The following is a 19,125-nucleotide window of genomic DNA, read 5'->3' as shown; positions in this document are numbered from 1 at the left end:
TGCGGAGGACAACGCCTCTGCTTCTGCTAGGCCGTTTTGCAACGTTGCTGCAGGGGACTTATCAAAGAAGAGTACAAGTGTAAAGGACCCGTGACTTTCGAGAGAAACTTGGAAGCTGACTGTTACTTCTGGGAGCGACCGGGACGAGGGAAGCCCCGAGAATATGACAATGGGATGCAGAACACGCCGGATGCCGACACTGTCGGAAACCCATTATCAGATCCAATCCTAAGGAGAGGGCCGACTGATGCCGTGCCGTGCGTGTACAGACGTTTCGATGAGATGGGATGAGGCGATTACGGGAGCGGCAGGCTGGGGTGCTGGATCAGGCAAAGATAGGCATCTGGTAGTGGCTGTTTTGCCACCGCATACGGCGAAGCAGGATGCCTCGCAACAACCAACCTTAACCTTGGCCCGGGAGTCTCCTTCCTGCATGTTAACTTCAGACTCCAAGACAGCTACTTACCTGCTGCCATGCGCTGCTCGGAGATTTCCAATTGTTCATACCCTAAACGTTAGCCAACCCGTACCCCTACACTTAGTGTAGGTAGCTCCAGCAATGGCTACCTAGCTGGGCAATCCATCTCTTGACAACTCCAAGCACTCCTGTTGTCGCCGCCTCTTTCCTGCCAGTAGTCGCAGGTAACAACAGTTTTTCATGAGCCGTGATGCCTGTATGACGAAGCGCCCTTTTTGCCAGCGCTACTCTTGTATAACAGGTTCTGCTCTACTGTCTCCAAGTTCCCGATGCTCGGATTGAGGAGACACCCCAAATGACATGGTTGTCCTGGCGGTTCCTGGTTGTTCCTGTTTGTTCCATGGTAGAGGAAAGTGTGTGGGGCCAGCCTTTTGGCGTTTGTGAGCTCGCAGTTCATTACGTCATCGAACACGCAGTCGACTCTGCAGTCGACCCTGCTCTCTTGTGCCTCGAATACCAGTATGTATACCTACACCGAGGTGCTCTTGCAATCCAAGACACGATATGATTATACATGTCTGTGACAACACCTCTTGGTTCTAATGTAAGCCTGCACATTCGGGGTCTCGTAGGGACGGAGATGCAACTACGGAAGCATCGAGTTCCCAGTGCCTGACGCTCATAGATCTCGGCCTAGCATGTATTATGCAGTGAGGAATCGGCTATTTGTAGTTGGTACTACCGGTATCTCAACTCCCATAAGTTGCCCACCTTACTTAGACTCTTGAACTTGGTTTACAGAGCTCCAAGGGGCTTCAGTCCGCACCCTCACATACGCATATCTGCAGGGAAGCATATCCGACGTTGCGTTCTGTTCTGGGTCAAATGCACAGCTTGGAGACCGGAAGAGTCGTAAATGGACGTTGCATGACATATAGACACCCCGGTGCTCATATCCACTATGAATCTTGGGCTATTTCGATGTTCTTCTTGAGAGCACGGCATCTTCGGGTGCCTGGGCCATTGGCAGCTTGAACAGCAACTCACGGCTAATTGATCTCCCTCCCTCCCCTTCATGTCACCATGATCCAAGTCTAACAGGCAAAGCGTTTTGTACAAATAGACTGGGGCTGCTTGTGTGTGTACGCCATCTAGTCCCTCTTGAGCGGCATCAAGATCTCCTCGATACCGTCCTTCGTGATGACCATCATCTGCAAACCGTCGCCGACCTCAATATGCCGCTCCACCGCTCCGTCAAAGGCGTCTTTGACCAGAACTTCAACCTCATTCCGTGACAACGGCCGCCGTTCGCGCTCCTGGAGAGCGTGACCCTCGCCGCTGTTTGGGATGTACTGGTTCTTGAAGTTGACCTGGTTGTCCAGGAAGGGCATGATCAAGCTAGCAGCCGCACCACCAGCCCGGCACTGCTCTCGCTCGTAGCTCCCGACGGGATCGTAGGAATAGACGGCGCCCTTGCCTTCCTCGTCAAGTCCGCCCAGGATCGCGTAGGCATAGTATGGGAAGAAGCGCTTCTGGTATAGAATGGTCGAGAGTCTTTGCGCGCATGCCTTGACGCTCATGGGCTTGCCGTGGCGGTAGCGGTACATCTTGCAGATGGCGTCAAGCCGTTCTTTGAGAGCCTCTCCATCGGCCGCAAAGCCCACTACCGAAAGGACGATCGTGGCATCCTTCTGATCCGCCGTTGTGCCGCCAATCTTAAACAATTTCGGGTGGTGCCGAGAGTTGATGCTGTAGCCCGAAGTTAGACGGGTGTCGCCGGCCATGATGGTGAAATCGGCGCCGGCAATTGCGAGGGTCGAGCCGCCATTGTCCGTGTAGCTGGAAAAACCAGTCAGTCGCGTGCACATAACGAATGAGAAACAACATCGCAGCTTGCACCGGGTAGAGCATACGGGTCGAAGCGATGTTCTCGAGCACCTTCGGGGGCGCTGGTTCTGGGGCTGTCGTTGAAAGAGTAGTTGGGCCCATTCATGAGCGGGTTCTGGCTAAACATTGCAGCCATATTTGTCGATCTCGCCCGCCGAAAGCTGTTCAACGGATGACTTGCACCGGAGAAGATTCAAGTTTAGTTGCAGAAGAGATGCAGGTGATCCAAATCAATGAGCGTTGTATGAACTTAGGTCCTTCAAAGCTGTAGAGATGGTGTTGCGAGGTTGAAAGGTGGAACCTCGGCGCGTCAGCCCTGCAGCCTAGTGTAGGTGGGTGAGTCGCTGGGCTGAGGCTGACGACTGGGAGCTCAGGCACCGGCAGGACACAAGCTTCGGGGAGCTCCCTTGTGATTACTCAGCGTAGGTAACTTGTAGCGGTAGCGCCTCAAGGGCCGCTATTCGCTCGCTAATTAAAGACTCCGCTACACTAAATTATGGTCGGCATCTTGCGCGGACCAACAAGGTCCTCGCGCTTTTCCAAGTCTTCGCAAGCATCCACACCATTGGGACATCGCAGACCATCGCAGTGACGCGCTTTGCGCTCTGCATGTCGCATTTTCGAATTTCCCCAACGACGGCTCCCATTGCCGCCGAGTACGATATATCGAGCTCCCTGGGCAAACACTCTCGCCCTCCCTGGGAGCCCGAGACGACGGGAGCTGTACGCTACGTGTAAGATACAGTACATTTTCCATCACACTTGAACAGTGACCGTTATTCCGGCAAGCGACCGATCATCATCGACAGAAACTATGGCCCACGACACTCGGCGAAAAGCCCTTCAGCGGCTTGCTGCTCTCGCTGCGACGAACTCCACAACGTCGTTCGACAAGTCCGATCTTGACAGGTTGTGTAAGGCTGCACCAAACCGAACTGGTCCCCTGTCCGCTACCGTCAACGGCCATGCTGCCTCGCTTCCCAAGCCCGAGGTTGGCAGAATACCCATGGTAAGGGATCGGCTTTTGATACGGGACTGACTCCTTGCTTCTGAATTTGTCCTCTGCTGACATGTACTACGTGTCCAGACCATCCGCGAGTATGAGGTCCTCATCGCTCTTTGCAAAGCAGCTCCCGGCCTGCAGACTCCCCAGAGTGCCCAGAAACTAGTCCGTCATCTCGTGCCCTATCTCATGGACGCCCACGTCCAGGCATTTGCTCCTTCGCCTTTCTTCCGGAAGATTGAGCCCTCTCCAACCGAGTCTTTGAGCTTCCACGTTACCGCTGCGTTGCTCTCTCTAGGGGCCCGTCATGCTGATGTCCAACAAACCATATCCGACAACATCTCGGCCTTCCTCAATGCCTGTGCCTATGCGACAGAGAGTGTTTCCCGGGCTGACGACGATGATCCGGCGGCTGTAGAGGATGCCATCCGGACCGCCACTATCGCTATCGCCCTCTTGGGCTTTCTGAATGCTGCCTGTGCTCAGGCCGATTTCTGGCGGGCGGGCGGTCGTCTCGGGCTTGTGACTCGAGTCCGGGACCTCCTCTCCCAGCCGTTTCTGGTTGCCGTCGAGGCTGCCTTCTCGACCATCCGTAATTCGCACTCCCATGACCGCCCTATCAAGGACTGGAAACGATGGGTGCGCCGCTACGACGATATCGACCGCCCTCTGGGCGCCATGCTTTTGCAGCGAAGCTTCATGAGGTTGCTCGTCGCTGCGACATCGCTCTTAATCGCGGAGGAAGACGCCCTGCGGGGATCGCACGTGCTCGACGTCATAATGTCTGGGAATGGCCTGCGCCGGCCTTTGACTGCCCGTAGTGCAGAGGCAGACTTTCGCTCGGTCGAGTTCTACGCTACCGTCGCCATTGACCAGATGAACTACCTCGAGTCGAGCGCCGATTTTGACAGTCTGTCTCCGCCTAAGCAGAGACTCGCCTTCTCCGTCAAGGCATGCGCCTTGATCAGCTATCTCAACGCATGCACTTTGAATGGAGATGCTGCTGACAGCGAAGTCCTTATGGCTTGGCTTGAGGATGCCCTTGGAGATGCCATAGGCATGGCTGATGAAGAGCTCGCAACGGTAGTCCTTAAGTCCATGGCACTGCTCTGTAGGGTATCGCCTTCCTATGCCATCAATGTCAGCAGGCTTCTTCCTCGGTTCATAGTCCAAAGCGGTGCCACAAGTCAGGTCGTTGCCGTGGCGTCCAAGTCGCTCGCATTTGTGCTGCGAATGCTCTCCAAGGATGCCGTCATCACCACACTCTACACGCTCGGCAACGTTCTGAGTTCCGGTGACGACCGGCCTGTTACAAAAGGTACAAACGGCGACTCACGGCTCGACGGCCATGATGGCACTCACGTCTACACTGGCAGGCAATCGACTGGCAGTTCCATCTCACTGCAGGTATCCGGCGAGGAGGAATCGTTGATCGTCCAGGGCAACGTTGTGCAGGCGGTGTGCGAGATTGCCGGTGCCTGCAAAGACGAGAAGATCACGGGTCTTGCCCAGTCAATGCTTGCGCAGAAGATTGTCAGGTTAAGTAGCCCTATTGATGCTCGGATCATCACTGGCGCCGCTGCCCTAGCCCTCAGCGGCGGCCAGTCCGAATTTCGCTACCTTCTCAAGAGGTATGCCGTCGCTGCGCATAGCGCTGTGCTGGAAAACAACCAGGGTATATTGCAAGCTGTACGTTCGCTAAAACTCCGAGCAGGTAAAGGCAGCCATGCTAACAACATGTCAGATCATGGGGGCCCGGAATTACCTCTCTGCCAATGTGCAGAGAGAGTCGCCCTTGTTTGATATCTACCTAGAACATTTGCTCGATGGCATCATCTCGCAAGGCGATGTTCACGCGCAACAGAGCCACCACGCCAAGGAGTCGGACGTAGAGCTGGCTGCCCGCGAGATTGCTCAATTGCTTCCTCCCCTCGCCACTTTCATGTCTGTCAATCCCACGGCGTTTGACGGCTCCTCGGACGATGAGACTCGCTCCATGCTTCGCGATGCCTGGTTCAATATCGTTGTGCACGGGTTCAGCCCGGCGTCTGACCGCGGGAAGCAAAATATCAAGCACCTCCGCATCATGGCTGTTTACTCTCCACCATTGGTATCGGAGAACCGCGGCGAGCAGGATGAGAGTGACATTGACCTCAATCCTATTCTCCGCAGAGGCGAGAGCTCTGATCGGGAGTCACTGCAAAAGAAGCTTCTTATCGAGCTGATACCGGCTCGAAGCAGCGAGATCAGGGGACTCAGCTACCGCAAGACCATCTTTCTCCATGCTGCCTATCTCCTTGAAAGTCTACGCGCCGACGCCGGCGACTGCACCAAGGCGCTATCATACTTCCTTGAGCCCAGCACACGGCGAGGAGACGTGGGCAGGACCATGGATGGTATTATGAACGCCGTCGTGGACCGGTACCTGATCAAAACCGTCAATGCCGCAAATCCCGCCTTCTCCGCCCAGTACGCGGCAACCCAGCTAGCAAAAATCTTCTGCAGTTGTTGCCATCGCATCGAGCGAGTCCAGCAAGCTGCGTTTGGATGCGCCGACCGACTAATGCAGGTCGTACCGTCGGCGCTCTGCCAACGCTCGTCCCTTTTTGCCTTGCTTGAGCTTCTCTCGCTGATGTGGTCCAGCTGTCTGGAAGCAGAGACGGATCGGTACGAGCCTAGGACCACTTTCGAGTCCTCAAAGTGGGACGTTGTTGTCGAACTCTCCGACGACTACCAGTTCAGACAGCTGACTCTCGAGAGTCTGCACAAAAAAGCCAAGAGCTGGCTGGCAAGCGCCATCAATATCGCTCCCGCCGATGTCAAGGGACTACTGCAAACTTACCTGTCCGAGTTTGATGACGAGAGCGCCTACGGCCACATGTCCCTCGGCAGGTCGTTTGCTGTCGAGGTTGGCTCGACCATCCCGTCGACTGATCAGAGACTCTCGTCACTCGACATGCTCAGTGAATACTCCATCAACACGGCGTCTGACTTCATGGCGCAGTACACCACGCGGCAGGAATACCGGTACTCTGAAGCGCTACCCGATCACAGCTTGGAGTGGCTCAGCTTCATGCGCTTGGATCGCAGGGCGTCATTTCTGCCATCGTCCGATAGTGAGAGTGCCGATGCTATAACAGCGCTTTCTCACATCGAGCGGCGTATCCTCGACCGGAAACCCACCTCGCTCGCCGACGTAAGAGATATTCTTCGTCGCGCTGCTGCCCTCCTTTGTCGCAGCGAGCACGACGAGTGCTCTATCATCCACTATCTCGTGAGCATCCCGTTTGCCATGTTTACGAGGCAGTCAATCAAGCTTGGCATCTCGCTCTGGCTCGGCGTCATGAACGAGAACCCAAGGATGGAATCTCGGATCCTGGCCGAGATTGTGCAGCGGTGGGAATTTAGTGTACAAAAAAGACAAGGTCTATTCAGCCCTACCATCACCAGCCCCGACCCCTTCTTCCTCAGGCAAGACTTCGCACCCAGCGACAGCGCAGCCCTCTCCAAGCGTAAGCAACTCGTCCACAATCTGCTATCGCCTCATTCTCGTCTCCTGCAGTTCCTGAGCAGCCACTACAATGCCACCCGCTTGGGAACTCCTGATACTCATCACTTATTCCTCCGTCTTCTTGACGTCACGTTGGACGCGGTGAAGAACTCGACCCCGCACCCAATGGCTAGAGAAATCCGGTTCCAGGTGGTGCTCTTTGGCCTCAAGGTGCTCAAGACAAGCACCACGATGGGCGCGATCGCCCAGTACCGACTAAAAGACCTGATTCTCTCGGCAGGTCTCGGCTGGTTCAAGGCGCCACCACGCTGGTCCTTTGGAAGCAATAATCTCCAGCTCAAGACCGAGATTCGGTTAATGGAGGATGTCTTGACAGCTTTGGCGGAAACTTCCAGCATCGGCGCACAATCTGTGGGCGGCGCAATGAAGAGTCTTGCGCCCAAGGAGAAGCTGCTCGCGATTCTCTTGGAGAGTGAGCAATCGCGACTGCACGTCTGGGTTCGCCCTATCGAATCGGGCAGACCGCAATCAACAACGTTCCATCACTCGAGCAAGGAAAGCGCCTTTGAGGTACGTCGGCCTTTCTCAAGTCCTCTTCCTTCTTCGCTTCCCTGCCCTCTCGTTCAGGGATGATTTGCTTATTTTGAATTGAGCATTTACAGGCCGCAATCCAACCGCTTATGCGGACAGCTTGGGCCGAGAACCCTTCCATAGCAGTGCATCTGGCGAGCAGGTTCCCATATCCGCGGATCCACAAAGAGGTCCGCTGGTTGCTGCTGAACTTCCCCGCCAAGGCCGCCTCAGAGCCCGAGGCGATCCCGATTCTCATTGACGGTGCCTTGCCCGAGGATGTCAACTTCCAGCTCAAGGTAAGTCAAGTCAAACTGGGCGCTCATGCCATTTTGAAATCCTTCTTTATGTTTGCTAAACACGTTTAGTACCTGCTTTTCTGGGCGCCGGTCAACCCCATCACCGCAGTGACGCTCTTTTTACCGGCATATCGGCATCATCCTTACCTGATCCAGTATGCCATGAGGGCACTGGAGAGCCACTCAGTCGATGTGACCTTCTTTTACGTGCCCCAAATCGTGCAGACGCTTCGATACGATGCCCTAGGCTACGTGGAGCGCTACATCCTGGAGACGGCTCAGTTTTCACAGCTCTTCGCTCACCAGATTATCTGGAATATGAAGGCAAATGCTTACAAAGATGACGAGTCTCAAATTGTCGGTATCGGCCTATCCTTGGAGCTCTTCATGGTCTGCTAACACAACTTGCCTAGCCCGATGATATCAAGCCAACCCTTGATAAGGTCATGAACGACATGGTGAACAGTTTCTCTGATGTTGACCGCGAGTTTTACGAACGCGAGTTTGCCTTCTTTGATGAGGTCACCAGTATCTCGGGCAAGCTCAAGCCGCTGATCAAGAAATCGAAGCCCGAGAAGAAACAAAAGATTGAGGAAGAGCTGCGAAATATCAAAGTCGAGATTGGTGTCTACCTGCCGAGCAATCCCGATGGTGTGGTTGTCGGCATTGACAGAAAGTCTGGCAAGCCCCTGCAGAGCCACGCCAAAGCCCCGTTCATGGCGACGTTCCGTATCAAAAAGAACAAGGGTGGTGTGGAGGAGGCCGGCGAGGCGCTTGAGGAGAGCATCAAGGCCAACAGCAACGTGGCCGCTCAAGCAAACACTATTGAAGTGTGGCAGTCTGCCATTTTCAAGGTGGGCGACGACTGCCGGCAGGACGTGCTGGCTCTCCAAATGATTGCCGCCTTTCGCGGCATCTTCCACAGCGTCGGCCTCGATGTCTGGGTGTTTCCCTACCGCGTTACAGCCACCGCGCCCGGCTGCGGCGTCATTGACGTGCTCCCCAACTCCATCTCCCGCGACATGCTCGGGCGCGAGGCCGTCAACGGGCTGTACGACTACTTCGTGTCGAAGTACGGCAACGAGGATTCCCTCCGGTTCCAGCAGGCGCGCAACAACTTTGTCAAGAGCATGGCGGCCTATTCGGTCATTTCGTTCCTCCTCCAGTTCAAGGACCGGCACAATGGCAACATCATGATTGACGACGCCGGGCACATCATCCACATCGACTTTGGCTTCTGCTTCGACATTGCCCCCGGCGGCATCAAGTTTGAGCGGGCACCCTTCAAGCTCACCTCGGAGATGCTTGCCGTCATGGGCGGCAGCCCGGACCACCAGGCCTTCAAGTGGTTCGAGGAGCTGTGCGTCAAGGCGTTCCTCGCGTCCCGGCAGCACACCGAGAAGCTGTCTCAGATTGTCCTGCTGATGATGGACAGCGGGTTGCCCTGCTTCAAGCCGGAGAGTATCAAGCATTTCAAGGAGAGGTTTGTCCTGGAGAAGAGCGAGCGCGAGGCGGCCGAGTTTATGCGCGGATTGATCAAGCGCAGCTATGGCAGCTATTCGACGGGAATTTATGACCAGTTCCAGTTGTTGACCAATGGGATTCCGTACTGATATTGTTTTGGGGGTCTTAGGAGTTGACGGGGCTTTCTTACTTTAGTTTGTATACAGAGGAAGCGCACGACAAGGTACTATAAGCGGTTATAGAACTATAGGATAATATATTTTATGTGTAGGACCCCGATTGAGACTTGTCCTGGTGATATGCTACACATATGCAGCGGAGGTTGGCGCCGCGGATCCTGTAATCCCTCTGCCGGAGCCCTCGCTGAAGGCACGCACCGGAAGCCATGTCCTCTGTGGCCTTCATCTAGCTTCGGGAACGCCCGACCCTGCCTAAATAACTGGGAGTTCGTACGCCCATTGATCCTCCTTGATGCATGGGCGTGCACCTCGCCCGCAGACCGCGACTCATTCCAGCGTGTGTAATCCCCAGTAACGGGTGCCCAGAGCTCGAGAACCCAGAACCTTATTCTCACAACACGCACAGCACAAATGCTGGTGTTCTAGGGCGAGGCGCCAAGAATTCAGCCCGGAATGGATCATTCTTGGTCTCGTTGTCGTCGCTGGACACTAGCACTGGTCCCTAGGAGGCATGATAGGCACTTGCTTGCCCCAAGACAACATTGTTTTCGTGATGGGGGTGCTGCCTTAGGTAATTTGCTGCGACATGTGGGTGGGCAGGTTGTAGGTGGCGTAATCAACGTGCACAAAGGCCCGGTCGACGATGGGCACCGATTCAAGAACGTACTGTAGGCTTTCACTATACAAGCATGAGGTATGATGATTACCCCTGATCAGCGAGGCACTCCACGAAGGGAATATCCAGGGAGAGGGAAAGTGAAAAGCTTACGCTAGGTCATGGCTGTCCTTGAGGGGCGTGCTGGCGTCCAGAACAATGTCCACTTCGACAATCAGCTTGTCGCCAGCGTGGTAGGCCTGGAGACCCTGGATTTGCTTGATGGTCTTGGCGAAGCGCATGGTCAGGTAGAGGACTGTGCGATTGAGAGTTGGTAGCTGTGCCAACAGGGGGCAATAAGACAGTGACTTACGAATGTTCCGCTGGTCGGCGGTGGCTGAGAAGCCCGAGAGGTGCCGGATGTGTTCGAACGATGTCTGAGACCAGTTGATGATAACGACCAGGGAGAGGAGGAGACCGCCTAGGGCGTCGAGCCACCATATCCCGGCGTAGAAACCGACTGTGAGAGAAAATCACGGTAAGCGGCTATCCTGATGGGAAAGCTGAATCGTGCACGAACCTAGAGGAAACGCGATGGAACCAGCATTGAATATGACATCTGCGCGGTCGTGTCAGCTAATAACGGATTTTTGAGAGGGTTGTAAATGGGACGCGGTGGTCCGCCGTCTAACTTACCTGTACTTGCGTCGGCGGCCCTGTGACCAGTCGGTTAGTGGCCGGCCCCTGAAGCGCGAGAATTCAGACGACATGAGCACAGAAGGGTGAACTCACAAGGCCTGCACACTGGAATTGTTGACCAAACGGCACCACAGCCAGCACATGCCCTTTATGACAATGGTGCCCAGCATGATGGCGATGGCGGGTATTCCGCTGTTGATGTTGTCAGCGAGCAGCCGCGGCACGAGATATACTAATCATAAGTGATACGCACAGCTTAATGATTTCATGATCAGGCGAGGCAAGCCGCTGGATGGCCTCGAGGGCGACCTGGACGAACGAAGTGATCATGATGACGGAGAAGACCAAAACGCCCAGCGGCTCAAGCCTGCGCCTACCGACGGGATACCGGTAATGGTCCTGCTTGCGGATGAGCCAGGTGGTGACCCAGACGATGGCGGTCGAGAGGAAGTCCAACAAGGCGTCGACAAGGCTGGCCAGCACTGAGACCGAGGGCACCGACACGATGACGGCGATCTTGCCGGCCAGCAGAATGGCGTTGGCGGCAAAGTTGACGTAGATGGCGAGCGTGACGATGGGCGCGTCGCTGTCGACCACGTCGTCTTGGAGCCAGGGGATCTCGTGCTTGGAACGGCCGGTCTCGACGTCGGCGTCCTCGTTGCCAAAGCCATACCCGTCGTCATTCCCATCATCAACAGCGCACGGGGAGGAGATCAGGGGAGTGGTCTCTGTGGGGCGATAGATGTCCTTCGGCGTGCGCTTCACCTTGCGGGGGGGTTCCCGTTTTGATGTCGCTGACGAGCCCCCGGCGATGGTTGCGGGAATCTCAACGCCGCCTGAAAAGGCTGAGACGGGCATGTCGTTGTACTCATTGAGAAGGTCATGGGGCAGAGACGAGTCCAGCAGCCGGTCAATGTACAGATACTGCTGGACCAGATAGTTGACACGCTCGTAGTAGGCACGGCTAAACCGGTCTGTAAGCTGTGGACAGTGCGGAGTCGGGCGTTCGATCCTTACATGTGCTTGGGCATCTTGGCCAGCTCGGCCTCGGTCTTCCAGTAGCGCTCCCAGCGGTAGCGGGGGTTACTGTTCCCAATCAAGCGCATGCTGCGCATATTGGAGCTGTTGAGGATGGCGCTCATGCGGCGCTCATCGCGGTGGTGAGACTCGTCCTCTGGGCCATGGCTATGGCCGTGACCGTGGCCGTGGTTGATGCCATCGTCGTCATCACGTCCAAAGGGGCTGGCCAGCGCGGCAGCTGGATTGTTCTTAATGAGGGAGGCCAGCGCGCCGTGGCTCAAGCTTAAGGGCGTGCGCGGTGGTTCGTCCTGGAGCAGGAGAAAGGAACCTCCCGGTAGTCGCGGAAGCGCGGCAGGCCGCGAAGCTGTTGGCGAAGCCATTGATGACAACCAGTCCGATATTTGCAGTATCTCTTTCCCTTTTTCCCTTTTTCTCTTTTTTCCTTCTCTTCCAGCCACTTCAAGCTCAAGTTGTCAGCGGCCGTTGACGCTAACGTAGGCCGTCCTGCAGGTGAACACTGTACGATGGATCACCGAACGCTGTCAAACTCTCAATTCAATGTTGCCCGTGTGATTTTTCGAGTTTTCAGTGAGAACATGGAACAGTGCTTGATTCTGTTGTTTGTCCGCCCATAACTAAATTTCTAGCTCTCATTGTGGTTTCAACTTGTCTTGTTTTGTTGCGCCGAGTCAGCGACAAGCCTGCTAGTACCAGGTAGTGATAGAGAGATGCGACGTCTCCTTACTCCTGTTTCCACCTATGTATCCTTCTTTGATCTCTGTCGTGTTTGATGTGAGGAACCGGGTCGAGTGGGTGGCGATCTTGGCTCAGCTTGTCGCTTCCAGAATGCCGCTTCCTCGGCCGAGCTCCGCTTTGACTCTCCCGGACCGTTCCCCGCCCATCTCTTGTCACGGTGGCAGCGCGCCCCTGACCCCTTTGCACGTTTTGAAACGACAAAAGTTGAAACATTGAGACAGTACTAATTCACTACATCTTGTCCAGCTTTTGTGTTCTGGCTATATTTCTGTGCTGCTAATCCGGGTTGTGATCTGCACTGGACCATACGAGGCAGCAACTACCCAAATACATACAGACTATCCCATCTGTACCTGCCTTATATGCCGTGATCCGTGAAGTCCTCTATCCCACTTGGTCCTTCCCAGGCGTGTGCTGCCCTTCCCTCCCGTTCTTTTTCCAATTGAATCGAAGCCGTGGGAAGCAGCCCAAGCTCAATGTGGGCGTGCGCAGTTTTGGGCCGGGGTCTCCGAGAACATTCTTCAGCCGATCCTCCCCAGATGCGGAGTTGCGGATGGCTGCCGCCCCGAGGCCGAACTCTGCATATTGATGGAATCCAGTTACGGACCGGAGTCCGGTTCGGCGTCTCAGGAGCATCTCATCACTCTACACTTCCCCAAGAGACTTAGTTCGCATGCCAATAAACTTGGGTCGCCTAACCAACAGTCACGGTTGCCGACCGATTGGTTGATCCACAACTCAACATCATCGAGGCACCCAACTCGACCCATTCCTCGGAATGCCATCTTCTTTGACATGCTCGAGACATGTATGGAATACCGTGGCTGTGTGATGTCATCTCCACTGAGCCCGTCCAGGACTTCAATGCGCTGGGTAACTACGGAGTACGAGGTATGTACTTGCGCTGCCGCAGCGATGCAACAGAATCCTGAAGGGAAACCCACTCAACACGAGAGGCTCCTAATCCAATCGCCGGCTCACCTGCAGCAGTGCACCGCCGGGGGAAGGCGAGCTGAGACTCGCTTCTCTGTAGTGTAAGGGTTGCCGCCTTACAGAACACGTATGGTTTCTGCCGCTTGTGCATCAGCTTCGATTGGTCGAGCCATTCAATTCTCGTCCTACTATGTGTGCAGATTCCATACTTGCCTTTTGAAACATCCAGAGGTGAAGAAAGGTATCTGGATGCCATCGATCGGACAAGGCCGAGTCCGACCAGCCACCCAAAATAGGTCTCGCATGAATGAATGAATCCGAATCAACAAAGTTGTACTACCCCTATGCCACATCTATCAGGGTACACGCTATCCTAGTACGCTGGAGTTTTGAGCTGTGTGCCTCTTTTGGGTCGTTTGCCAATTGACTGCTGGAGTATCCCAAGTCGTGGACCATTTGTTCGAGTCCGGACAGACATGCCTGCAGTCCGGGCTATGCATGTATTCGTCCTGTCCATACATAGCACTCCTCCGTAGGTTAAGGCCTTTAAAGACGCGTCATAGCCTAGGTAAAAAGTCTGTGTCTCATATGCAACCTGCAGCTAAACATGAGCATCAGGGCACTCACTTGTCAAAGCTTCCGTTGTTAATGTCGTACTTGTCCGAACCCCTGGATTGCTGTGTTGCTGTGTCATCGGCTCATCACAACTCGTCATTGTGCCACCTCATGTCAGAACCCAAGGTAAGTTACCATGCCCGGCGGCGCGGCCTCGGTTTTCTGCTCTCCCAGCAGGGTTTTCTACACAAAACGCAACGCTGTGAAGTATGAACCAAGGATGATTGTCGACAAACAAGTTATAGCTATAGTTTAGACATTATGGAAATCAACCGAAGAAAATAACGTTACAGTAGTTAATAAATTGTCAAGACACAACCTTGATGTCTCCGTACCTGCCTAACCAGAACCAGTGGATTTTAGGTATAGTAAAGTGGGTCCCCATCAGCGGGCAGCTGAGCAATTCCCCGAGTTGCGCTCTGTGCGCCGTGTGCGGCGAGAAACGTGGGGCCATTTTCGACTATCGTTGGTAGCCCGTAGCACATTGACGAAAGCGCCGTCTACAAACATTGAAGGATTGGCTCCTCAAGAATAACCCAAGCAAAAATTCCCCAGCCCGACTACACTTGTGCATTGTGTAGGTTCTGCCGGAGGATACAGGCGGCTTGTTGGTTCCTCTCATGCGGAGACTTTTTGTCACGGCGAAGTCATCTACGCAGGTAAAATACAGTATGTAAGTTACGTACATTACGCTGTACTGTGAGCAGCTCCGCACGCGTCGTTTAAAGACCCACACCGTCATGGTTGCCGGTGATCTTGTTGATCCAGCGCGTCGTCTAGCGCCTTCGGTCACGCTTGGCCTCGAATTCGTTTCTTTCACAATACCCCTTCCGGTTCCGCCAGCAAGAGACACAGAAGAAGATGATGAGGCGGGAAGAGAGCCTACCGCATTGCGACACATTCCTTTAAAGGCACGCATGTCTCGTTGCGGTGGCGGCCTGCCGAGCACCTCTCGCATCTTTTTGGGCTGGTCGTGGCGCTGCTGGATCCGCTCCCGTCTTGGTGGGGCAGCCGCCCGATGAGGCAGCACTTCCAGCCGGGTTGAAAATCGACCCTCCTGGCCGCTGTCAGGGGAAAGAAGCCTGGAACTCCGGTTGTGCGTCCAACCAGGAGAGAGTGCCGTGGCAGCTGTCGTCGCAATTGCCCTGGCAGTCCCGTCTGGCGCCCGTTCGTTACGACTCTTACGAGCTTGTAGCGCCTCTGCGTACCCCCACTTCCCATCTCATAGTGCCATAGTGCCATTGCTGGGCCATGGAATAAAAATAATTCTCTGCCAACCACATTCTTTTCTCCTGGTTCCCCATCCTGTCCGGTCCTGCCGTCCTCATCACTGTTCGGTTTCCTGCAGTGCTTCTCTCACCATCGCCATTTTTGACCACGCCGTCGTGTATTTTCCAATCGTTTCTCAGTCTTGAAAGACGGCACTTGCTTCTTTCCTTCTCCCGTTCTCTGCATTTCCTCGCGGGCTTGGTGCGCCTTCCCAATTGCATCGACTTAATCTGTGTCGCGTCCACGGTCTTCTCAGTGCTCATCGATTCTCCGTCTATCTTTACTATTCCGGATTGCCTTTCTGGCCTTGCATCTTTCTTGGTCGTTACCGACCGAACCAACAGCGCGCCTCCTTTATATACAAAGGACCAGCCGTCCATTTTCTGCCTAGTTGTAATTACTTTGACGAGACATCCTTTTGGCTACTTGCTAGTCCGGTATGTGTGAACCTTCTTCCCTCCTGACCATCTCATATGACCGATGCCTGGCCCTTCCCAATGGCAACGCTCTTGGCCCTGAACACGCTACATAGACTGGATACGCTACATGGAATGAGTGACGGAACAAGATACTGTGCGCCAGCAATTGCCGCCAGTCTTTCCCTTTGCCTGGCATCCTGCTCAGCGGGCAGTGGTGGTTGCAAGTGCTACCCCTAAGCGCTATGGGATCACGACGTGCTGTTCCCCTGCTCTAAGCAATCTCCGAAACTAACTCTCGTCTTCCCCACTTGCAGTTGACCAGCGTTATTTTACGCTAGAGAGGATTGCTTAGTTCAGAGTGCTAAGTCCCTATATAACAGCGCCTCGATTGCTGCCTCAAACAACCGCGGCGGTCCCGCCGAGCACGTCACGAATCCCTTTCCCAACCGGTCGCTCCGGGGGGTCTTTGCTCATCTCCATCCCCCTTCCGAGTAGTCCGGCCCAGAATCCTATATGCCTAGGTTCTCAGTCGCATTCGGCAGGCGGAAGTCGACCGCTGACAGTCTCGAGAATGCCGCACCAACAGGGCCCTCTTTTCGGGTGCTGGATCGATCAGAGGTGATCGGTGCAAAAGCGTTCGATGGTGGTGCGAAATTGGCGACAACGACTCATGCGCTCCACAGGCCCACAGCGTCCGAAGTCACCATTGATGACAACATTTTTGCCGATCTCAAATCCAACCGGTATGTTTGGCTCTGCTCTCTAGCTTTCTTTTTGTCTTCTCGCTAACCTACCTGCAGGGGGAGCGGCTCCTCAAACACCACAAAGACCACTTCGACGGATAACTCTTCGCGGCACAGTAATGCCTCAACAGCTCCGTCGTCTGCTGACACCGGGGGCCACGAGGATTGGCGAAACACACAAAGGAAGCCGCCCGTTGACATCCCCGTCCCTCCAATTCCGAAGTCCTCCTCCGGCGGGTTTCTGAAAGCGGCCGAGCGCACCTTCTCGTTTGGTAGGCAAAAGAAACATTCGGCTCCGGTGCCCGTGGAAGACCACTCGCCTCCAACGAGTCCCGCCGTCACAGGTGCACAGGCACATCCGAACAGACGATCCAGGGCCGCCACTACCTCCACCTCTACGACCGTGACTCCCCCGAGAGTTGATAGCGATTTTGACCTGGATCTAGGCGGAGACTTCGGCAAGATGTTGCTCGGGAACGACAAGCGAGCCAGCGTGGCTACACTGAAAGACAATCAGTACACGCGACAGGCGCCGACCCCGCGGTCCCTCACCGGATCCCGCCCGAGCCAACCTGCCCCCATCCCGATTGACACTACGACCAAGATCGAACCTCCCGCGCACTCGTGGGGCAGCCAACACTCTAACGATCAACTTATTGGGCCGGCCAGCCCCGCGCTTTCTCCTCTCAGGGAGCATGTGCCTCCCCCTGTTCCCCGCCACAGCTCTCCGCTCGCTGAGAAACAGCGGCCCCTCACATCCCCCGAAGTAGGGCCAAAGAGACCTCCGCTCGTCTCTCGAGTGTCGAGCACAGAGCAGGAAGACGCGGAGGATGAGGAAGCTAGGCTTCTCAAAGACTCACTGTCAACCGTGACCAAGTTCATGACCGGAGACGATTCAACGGCCTCGCCATCGGCTCCCGGATATCGAAGGAACGGGAATAACGTGGATAACGACGAGGACAGCCTATTTGACACGGGCAATCCGTACTCGTCAAAATACGGCAGCCGCTATGTTGCTCGACGCAACCAACCTCCCCGGAGTCACAAGGTGATGACCCCGGCTGAGTTCGAGAAATATCGGAAAGACAAGGAGCGACAGGACCGAGAGCGTGCGGTCGAAGCCAGGACGTTTGGTATCAAGGGCACTGAGGACGACGAGGAAGAGGAGAATTACGAGGACGACGAGGACGATCTGGAGAAAGCCAAGCAACAAGAAAAACAGAGGCGAAAGCAAGAAGCCCATATGGCTGTTTACCGGCAGCAGATGATGAAAGTCACTGGGGAGTCTGGGAATGTGCAGCCCTCTAGGCCCAGCCTGCAGATATCCTTCAGCAGTCCCAACTTGCCGGAAGTTGCCGCCGGGCTAGGTCCAGCTACGACTAACACATCCGATCCCTCAGACGAAGATGAGGAGATCCCCTTGGGAATTCTCGCTGCGCATGGCTTCCCTAATAAGAACCGCCCACCGACTCGTCTGAGCACTATGATGTCGAACCCTAATCTCCGTGCCTCTCAGCAGCCGAGCTATCAGAGACCCGGGTCAGCTATCGGTGATATGCCAAGCGCAGGAAACTCTCGTCTTCCTGCATTTGCAAGAAACCTTCCTCAAGACCCCTTTGTCGGCGCCAGCCTTGTCCGCAATCCTGTCCGCGAGAGCTTCGCCCTGGGTGGGGGAAGCGGCGCTCCCGGGCAACCTGGCGCGCCTGTGCCCCCGGGCGGTCTGATTGGGGTTATTGCCAACGAGGAACGTAGTCGCGCGCTAAGGAGAGGCAGTCCTCATATGGACGGCCCCGCTACCATACCCCGTGGACCTGGTTTCGATCCCATCGCCGGCATCCCATCTCATATGATGTATCAGGGCAACGCCAATCCGCCAGCGTTGTCAGCTGGCGACCGAGCGCAGATACAGATGACGCAGCAGATGCAGCAGTTTATGCAGATGCAGATGCAGTTCATGCAGATGATGGCCGGCCAGAACGGCAGCGGGCATATGCCATCACCGTCGCTCGGCAATCTGAGTGCCACAGGCAGCATGCCCGGTGTCGGGACTCCAGAGATGCGGCATTCGTTCGTTGGTAACGACTCAATGCTTGACTTGCCCTTCGGTCGTGGCGAAACGCAGATGCGCACAATGAGCATGGTACAACCTAGCTCGGCTTCGTGGATTCAGCCGCCCATGCCGGCCAAACCAGGTGGTTTTGCGCCTTCAATCCGCATCCAAGGCGGCGGTTACGCGCCATCCATTGCGCCGTCGGAACGCAGCAACATCGGTCTCCCTGGCCGGTATCGCCCAGTGTCCCACGCGCCAGCGACGCAGCCTCCGACCCCGGGGCATGTACGGAATTCGTCTACCATGTCTGGGGCTATCCAGAAACCAACTATCTCGGTGACTCAATCCGGTAATGCTTCGGATGATGACGACGAACAGGGATGGGAGGCCATGAAGGCAAAACGCGAGAAGAAAAAGTCAATGTGGAAGAGCAGACAGTCTGTTGTGAACGGTCTTGGCGCGCTTATCAGCTGAGATGGTCGAGGTTACCATTCCAAATGGGCCGCTGAGCTAGAGGAGATGGGTGGAAGATGGGAAAGAAGCTCGGCCTTGACGGTGCATATGTTGGATGAATAAAGCAGAGATCAACCTTGTATATTCCTTTTCTGCTTATGGGGTTAGTCAAGGGGGCAGAAGGCGTAAACAGGAGAATTGTAGCTTGGGAGTGGAGGGCGTGGTGGTCTGCGAGGACCGCG

General features: G+C 55.2%; 7 protein-coding genes across 7 annotated transcripts; 3 read left to right on the top strand and 4 right to left on the bottom strand.

Moving 5' to 3' along the window:
- Positions 1 to 1,180: 1,180 nt before the first annotated feature.
- On the bottom strand, positions 1,181 to 2,562 carry N656DRAFT_773064 (proteasome component C5). Its single transcript, XM_064813990.1, has 2 exons — positions 2,332 to 2,562; positions 1,181 to 2,257 (listed from the first exon to the last, which is right to left on the bottom strand). The coding sequence occupies exons 1-2, from the start codon at positions 2,439 to 2,441 to the stop codon at positions 1,570 to 1,572; spliced, it is 798 nt and encodes a 265-aa protein (XP_064674625.1). The 5' UTR covers positions 2,442 to 2,562; the 3' UTR covers positions 1,181 to 1,569.
- A 261-nt stretch (positions 2,563 to 2,823) lies between these two features.
- On the top strand, positions 2,824 to 9,426 carry N656DRAFT_721270 (uncharacterized protein). Its single transcript, XM_064812486.1, has 6 exons — positions 2,824 to 3,314; positions 3,393 to 4,997; positions 5,053 to 7,389; positions 7,482 to 7,688; positions 7,758 to 8,045; positions 8,102 to 9,426. Exons 1-6 carry the CDS (start codon positions 3,120 to 3,122, stop codon positions 9,299 to 9,301), a joined length of 5,832 nt encoding a protein of 1,943 aa, XP_064674624.1. The 5' UTR covers positions 2,824 to 3,119; the 3' UTR covers positions 9,302 to 9,426.
- A 472-nt stretch (positions 9,427 to 9,898) lies between these two features.
- Positions 9,899 to 12,025, bottom strand: N656DRAFT_699379 (uncharacterized protein; the record flags this gene model as incomplete). The annotated part of the gene is made up of 8 exons (XM_064810783.1): positions 9,899 to 10,010; positions 10,101 to 10,242; positions 10,300 to 10,446; positions 10,507 to 10,545; positions 10,623 to 10,642; positions 10,719 to 10,817; positions 10,879 to 11,589; positions 11,643 to 12,025. 8 exons carry the CDS (start codon positions 12,023 to 12,025, stop codon positions 9,899 to 9,901), a joined length of 1,653 nt encoding a protein of 550 aa, XP_064674623.1.
- A 777-nt stretch (positions 12,026 to 12,802) lies between these two features.
- On the top strand, positions 12,803 to 13,636 carry N656DRAFT_7975 (uncharacterized protein). Its single transcript, XM_064817648.1, has one exon. The coding sequence runs from the start codon at positions 12,990 to 12,992 to the stop codon at positions 13,437 to 13,439; it is 450 nt and encodes a 149-aa protein (XP_064674622.1). The 5' UTR covers positions 12,803 to 12,989; the 3' UTR covers positions 13,440 to 13,636.
- A 591-nt stretch (positions 13,637 to 14,227) lies between these two features.
- N656DRAFT_7977 (uncharacterized protein) lies at positions 14,228 to 15,019 on the bottom strand. The gene has a single exon (XM_064817678.1). It carries the CDS (start codon positions 14,905 to 14,907, stop codon positions 14,410 to 14,412), a length of 498 nt encoding a protein of 165 aa, XP_064674621.1. The 5' UTR covers positions 14,908 to 15,019; the 3' UTR covers positions 14,228 to 14,409.
- N656DRAFT_7956 (uncharacterized protein) lies at positions 15,019 to 15,671 on the bottom strand. Its single transcript, XM_064817436.1, has one exon. The coding sequence runs from the start codon at positions 15,596 to 15,598 to the stop codon at positions 15,131 to 15,133; it is 468 nt and encodes a 155-aa protein (XP_064674620.1). The 5' UTR covers positions 15,599 to 15,671; the 3' UTR covers positions 15,019 to 15,130.
- Positions 15,672 to 16,150: 479 nt separating this feature from the next.
- On the top strand, positions 16,151 to 18,904 carry N656DRAFT_764356 (uncharacterized protein; the record flags this gene model as incomplete). Its single annotated transcript, XM_064813324.1, has 2 exons — positions 16,151 to 16,380; positions 16,438 to 18,904. The coding sequence occupies 2 exons, from the start codon at positions 16,151 to 16,153 to the stop codon at positions 18,902 to 18,904; spliced, it is 2,697 nt and encodes an 898-aa protein (XP_064674619.1).
- Between the last annotated feature and the right edge of the window lie 221 nt (positions 18,905 to 19,125).

Source organism: Canariomyces notabilis (genome assembly GCF_033297395.1).
Source record: "Canariomyces notabilis strain CBS 508.74 unplaced genomic scaffold N656scaffold_1, whole genome shotgun sequence".
NCBI classification, from domain to species: Eukaryota; Fungi; Ascomycota; class Sordariomycetes; order Sordariales; family Chaetomiaceae; genus Canariomyces; species Canariomyces notabilis.
The sequence above is the reverse complement of the archived record's forward strand: the minus strand, read 5'-3'. Positions and strand labels throughout refer to the sequence as shown.

Excerpts from the sequence above, each read along its gene's own strand:
- N656DRAFT_773064 (XM_064813990.1), bottom strand. The coding sequence starts at position 2,441 with ATGGCTGCAATGTTTAGCCAGAACCCGCTCATGAATGGGCCCAACTAC. Across the intron at positions 2,258-2,331 it reads CGAGAACATCGCTTCGACCC|CTACACGGACAATGGCGGCT; the intron begins GTATGCTCTACC and ends TGGTTTTTCCAG.
- N656DRAFT_721270 (XM_064812486.1), top strand. The coding sequence starts at position 3,120 with ATGGCCCACGACACTCGGCGAAAAGCCCTTCAGCGGCTTGCTGCTCTC. Across the intron at positions 4,998-5,052 it reads ACCAGGGTATATTGCAAGCT|ATCATGGGGGCCCGGAATTA; the intron begins GTACGTTCGCTA and ends ACAACATGTCAG. Across the intron at positions 8,046-8,101 it reads AAGATGACGAGTCTCAAATT|CCCGATGATATCAAGCCAAC; the intron begins GTCGGTATCGGC and ends CAACTTGCCTAG.
- N656DRAFT_7975 (XM_064817648.1), top strand. The coding sequence starts at position 12,990 with ATGGAATCCAGTTACGGACCGGAGTCCGGTTCGGCGTCTCAGGAGCAT.
- N656DRAFT_7977 (XM_064817678.1), bottom strand. The coding sequence starts at position 14,907 with ATGCGAGAGGTGCTCGGCAGGCCGCCACCGCAACGAGACATGCGTGCC.
- N656DRAFT_7956 (XM_064817436.1), bottom strand. The coding sequence starts at position 15,598 with ATGGACGGCTGGTCCTTTGTATATAAAGGAGGCGCGCTGTTGGTTCGG.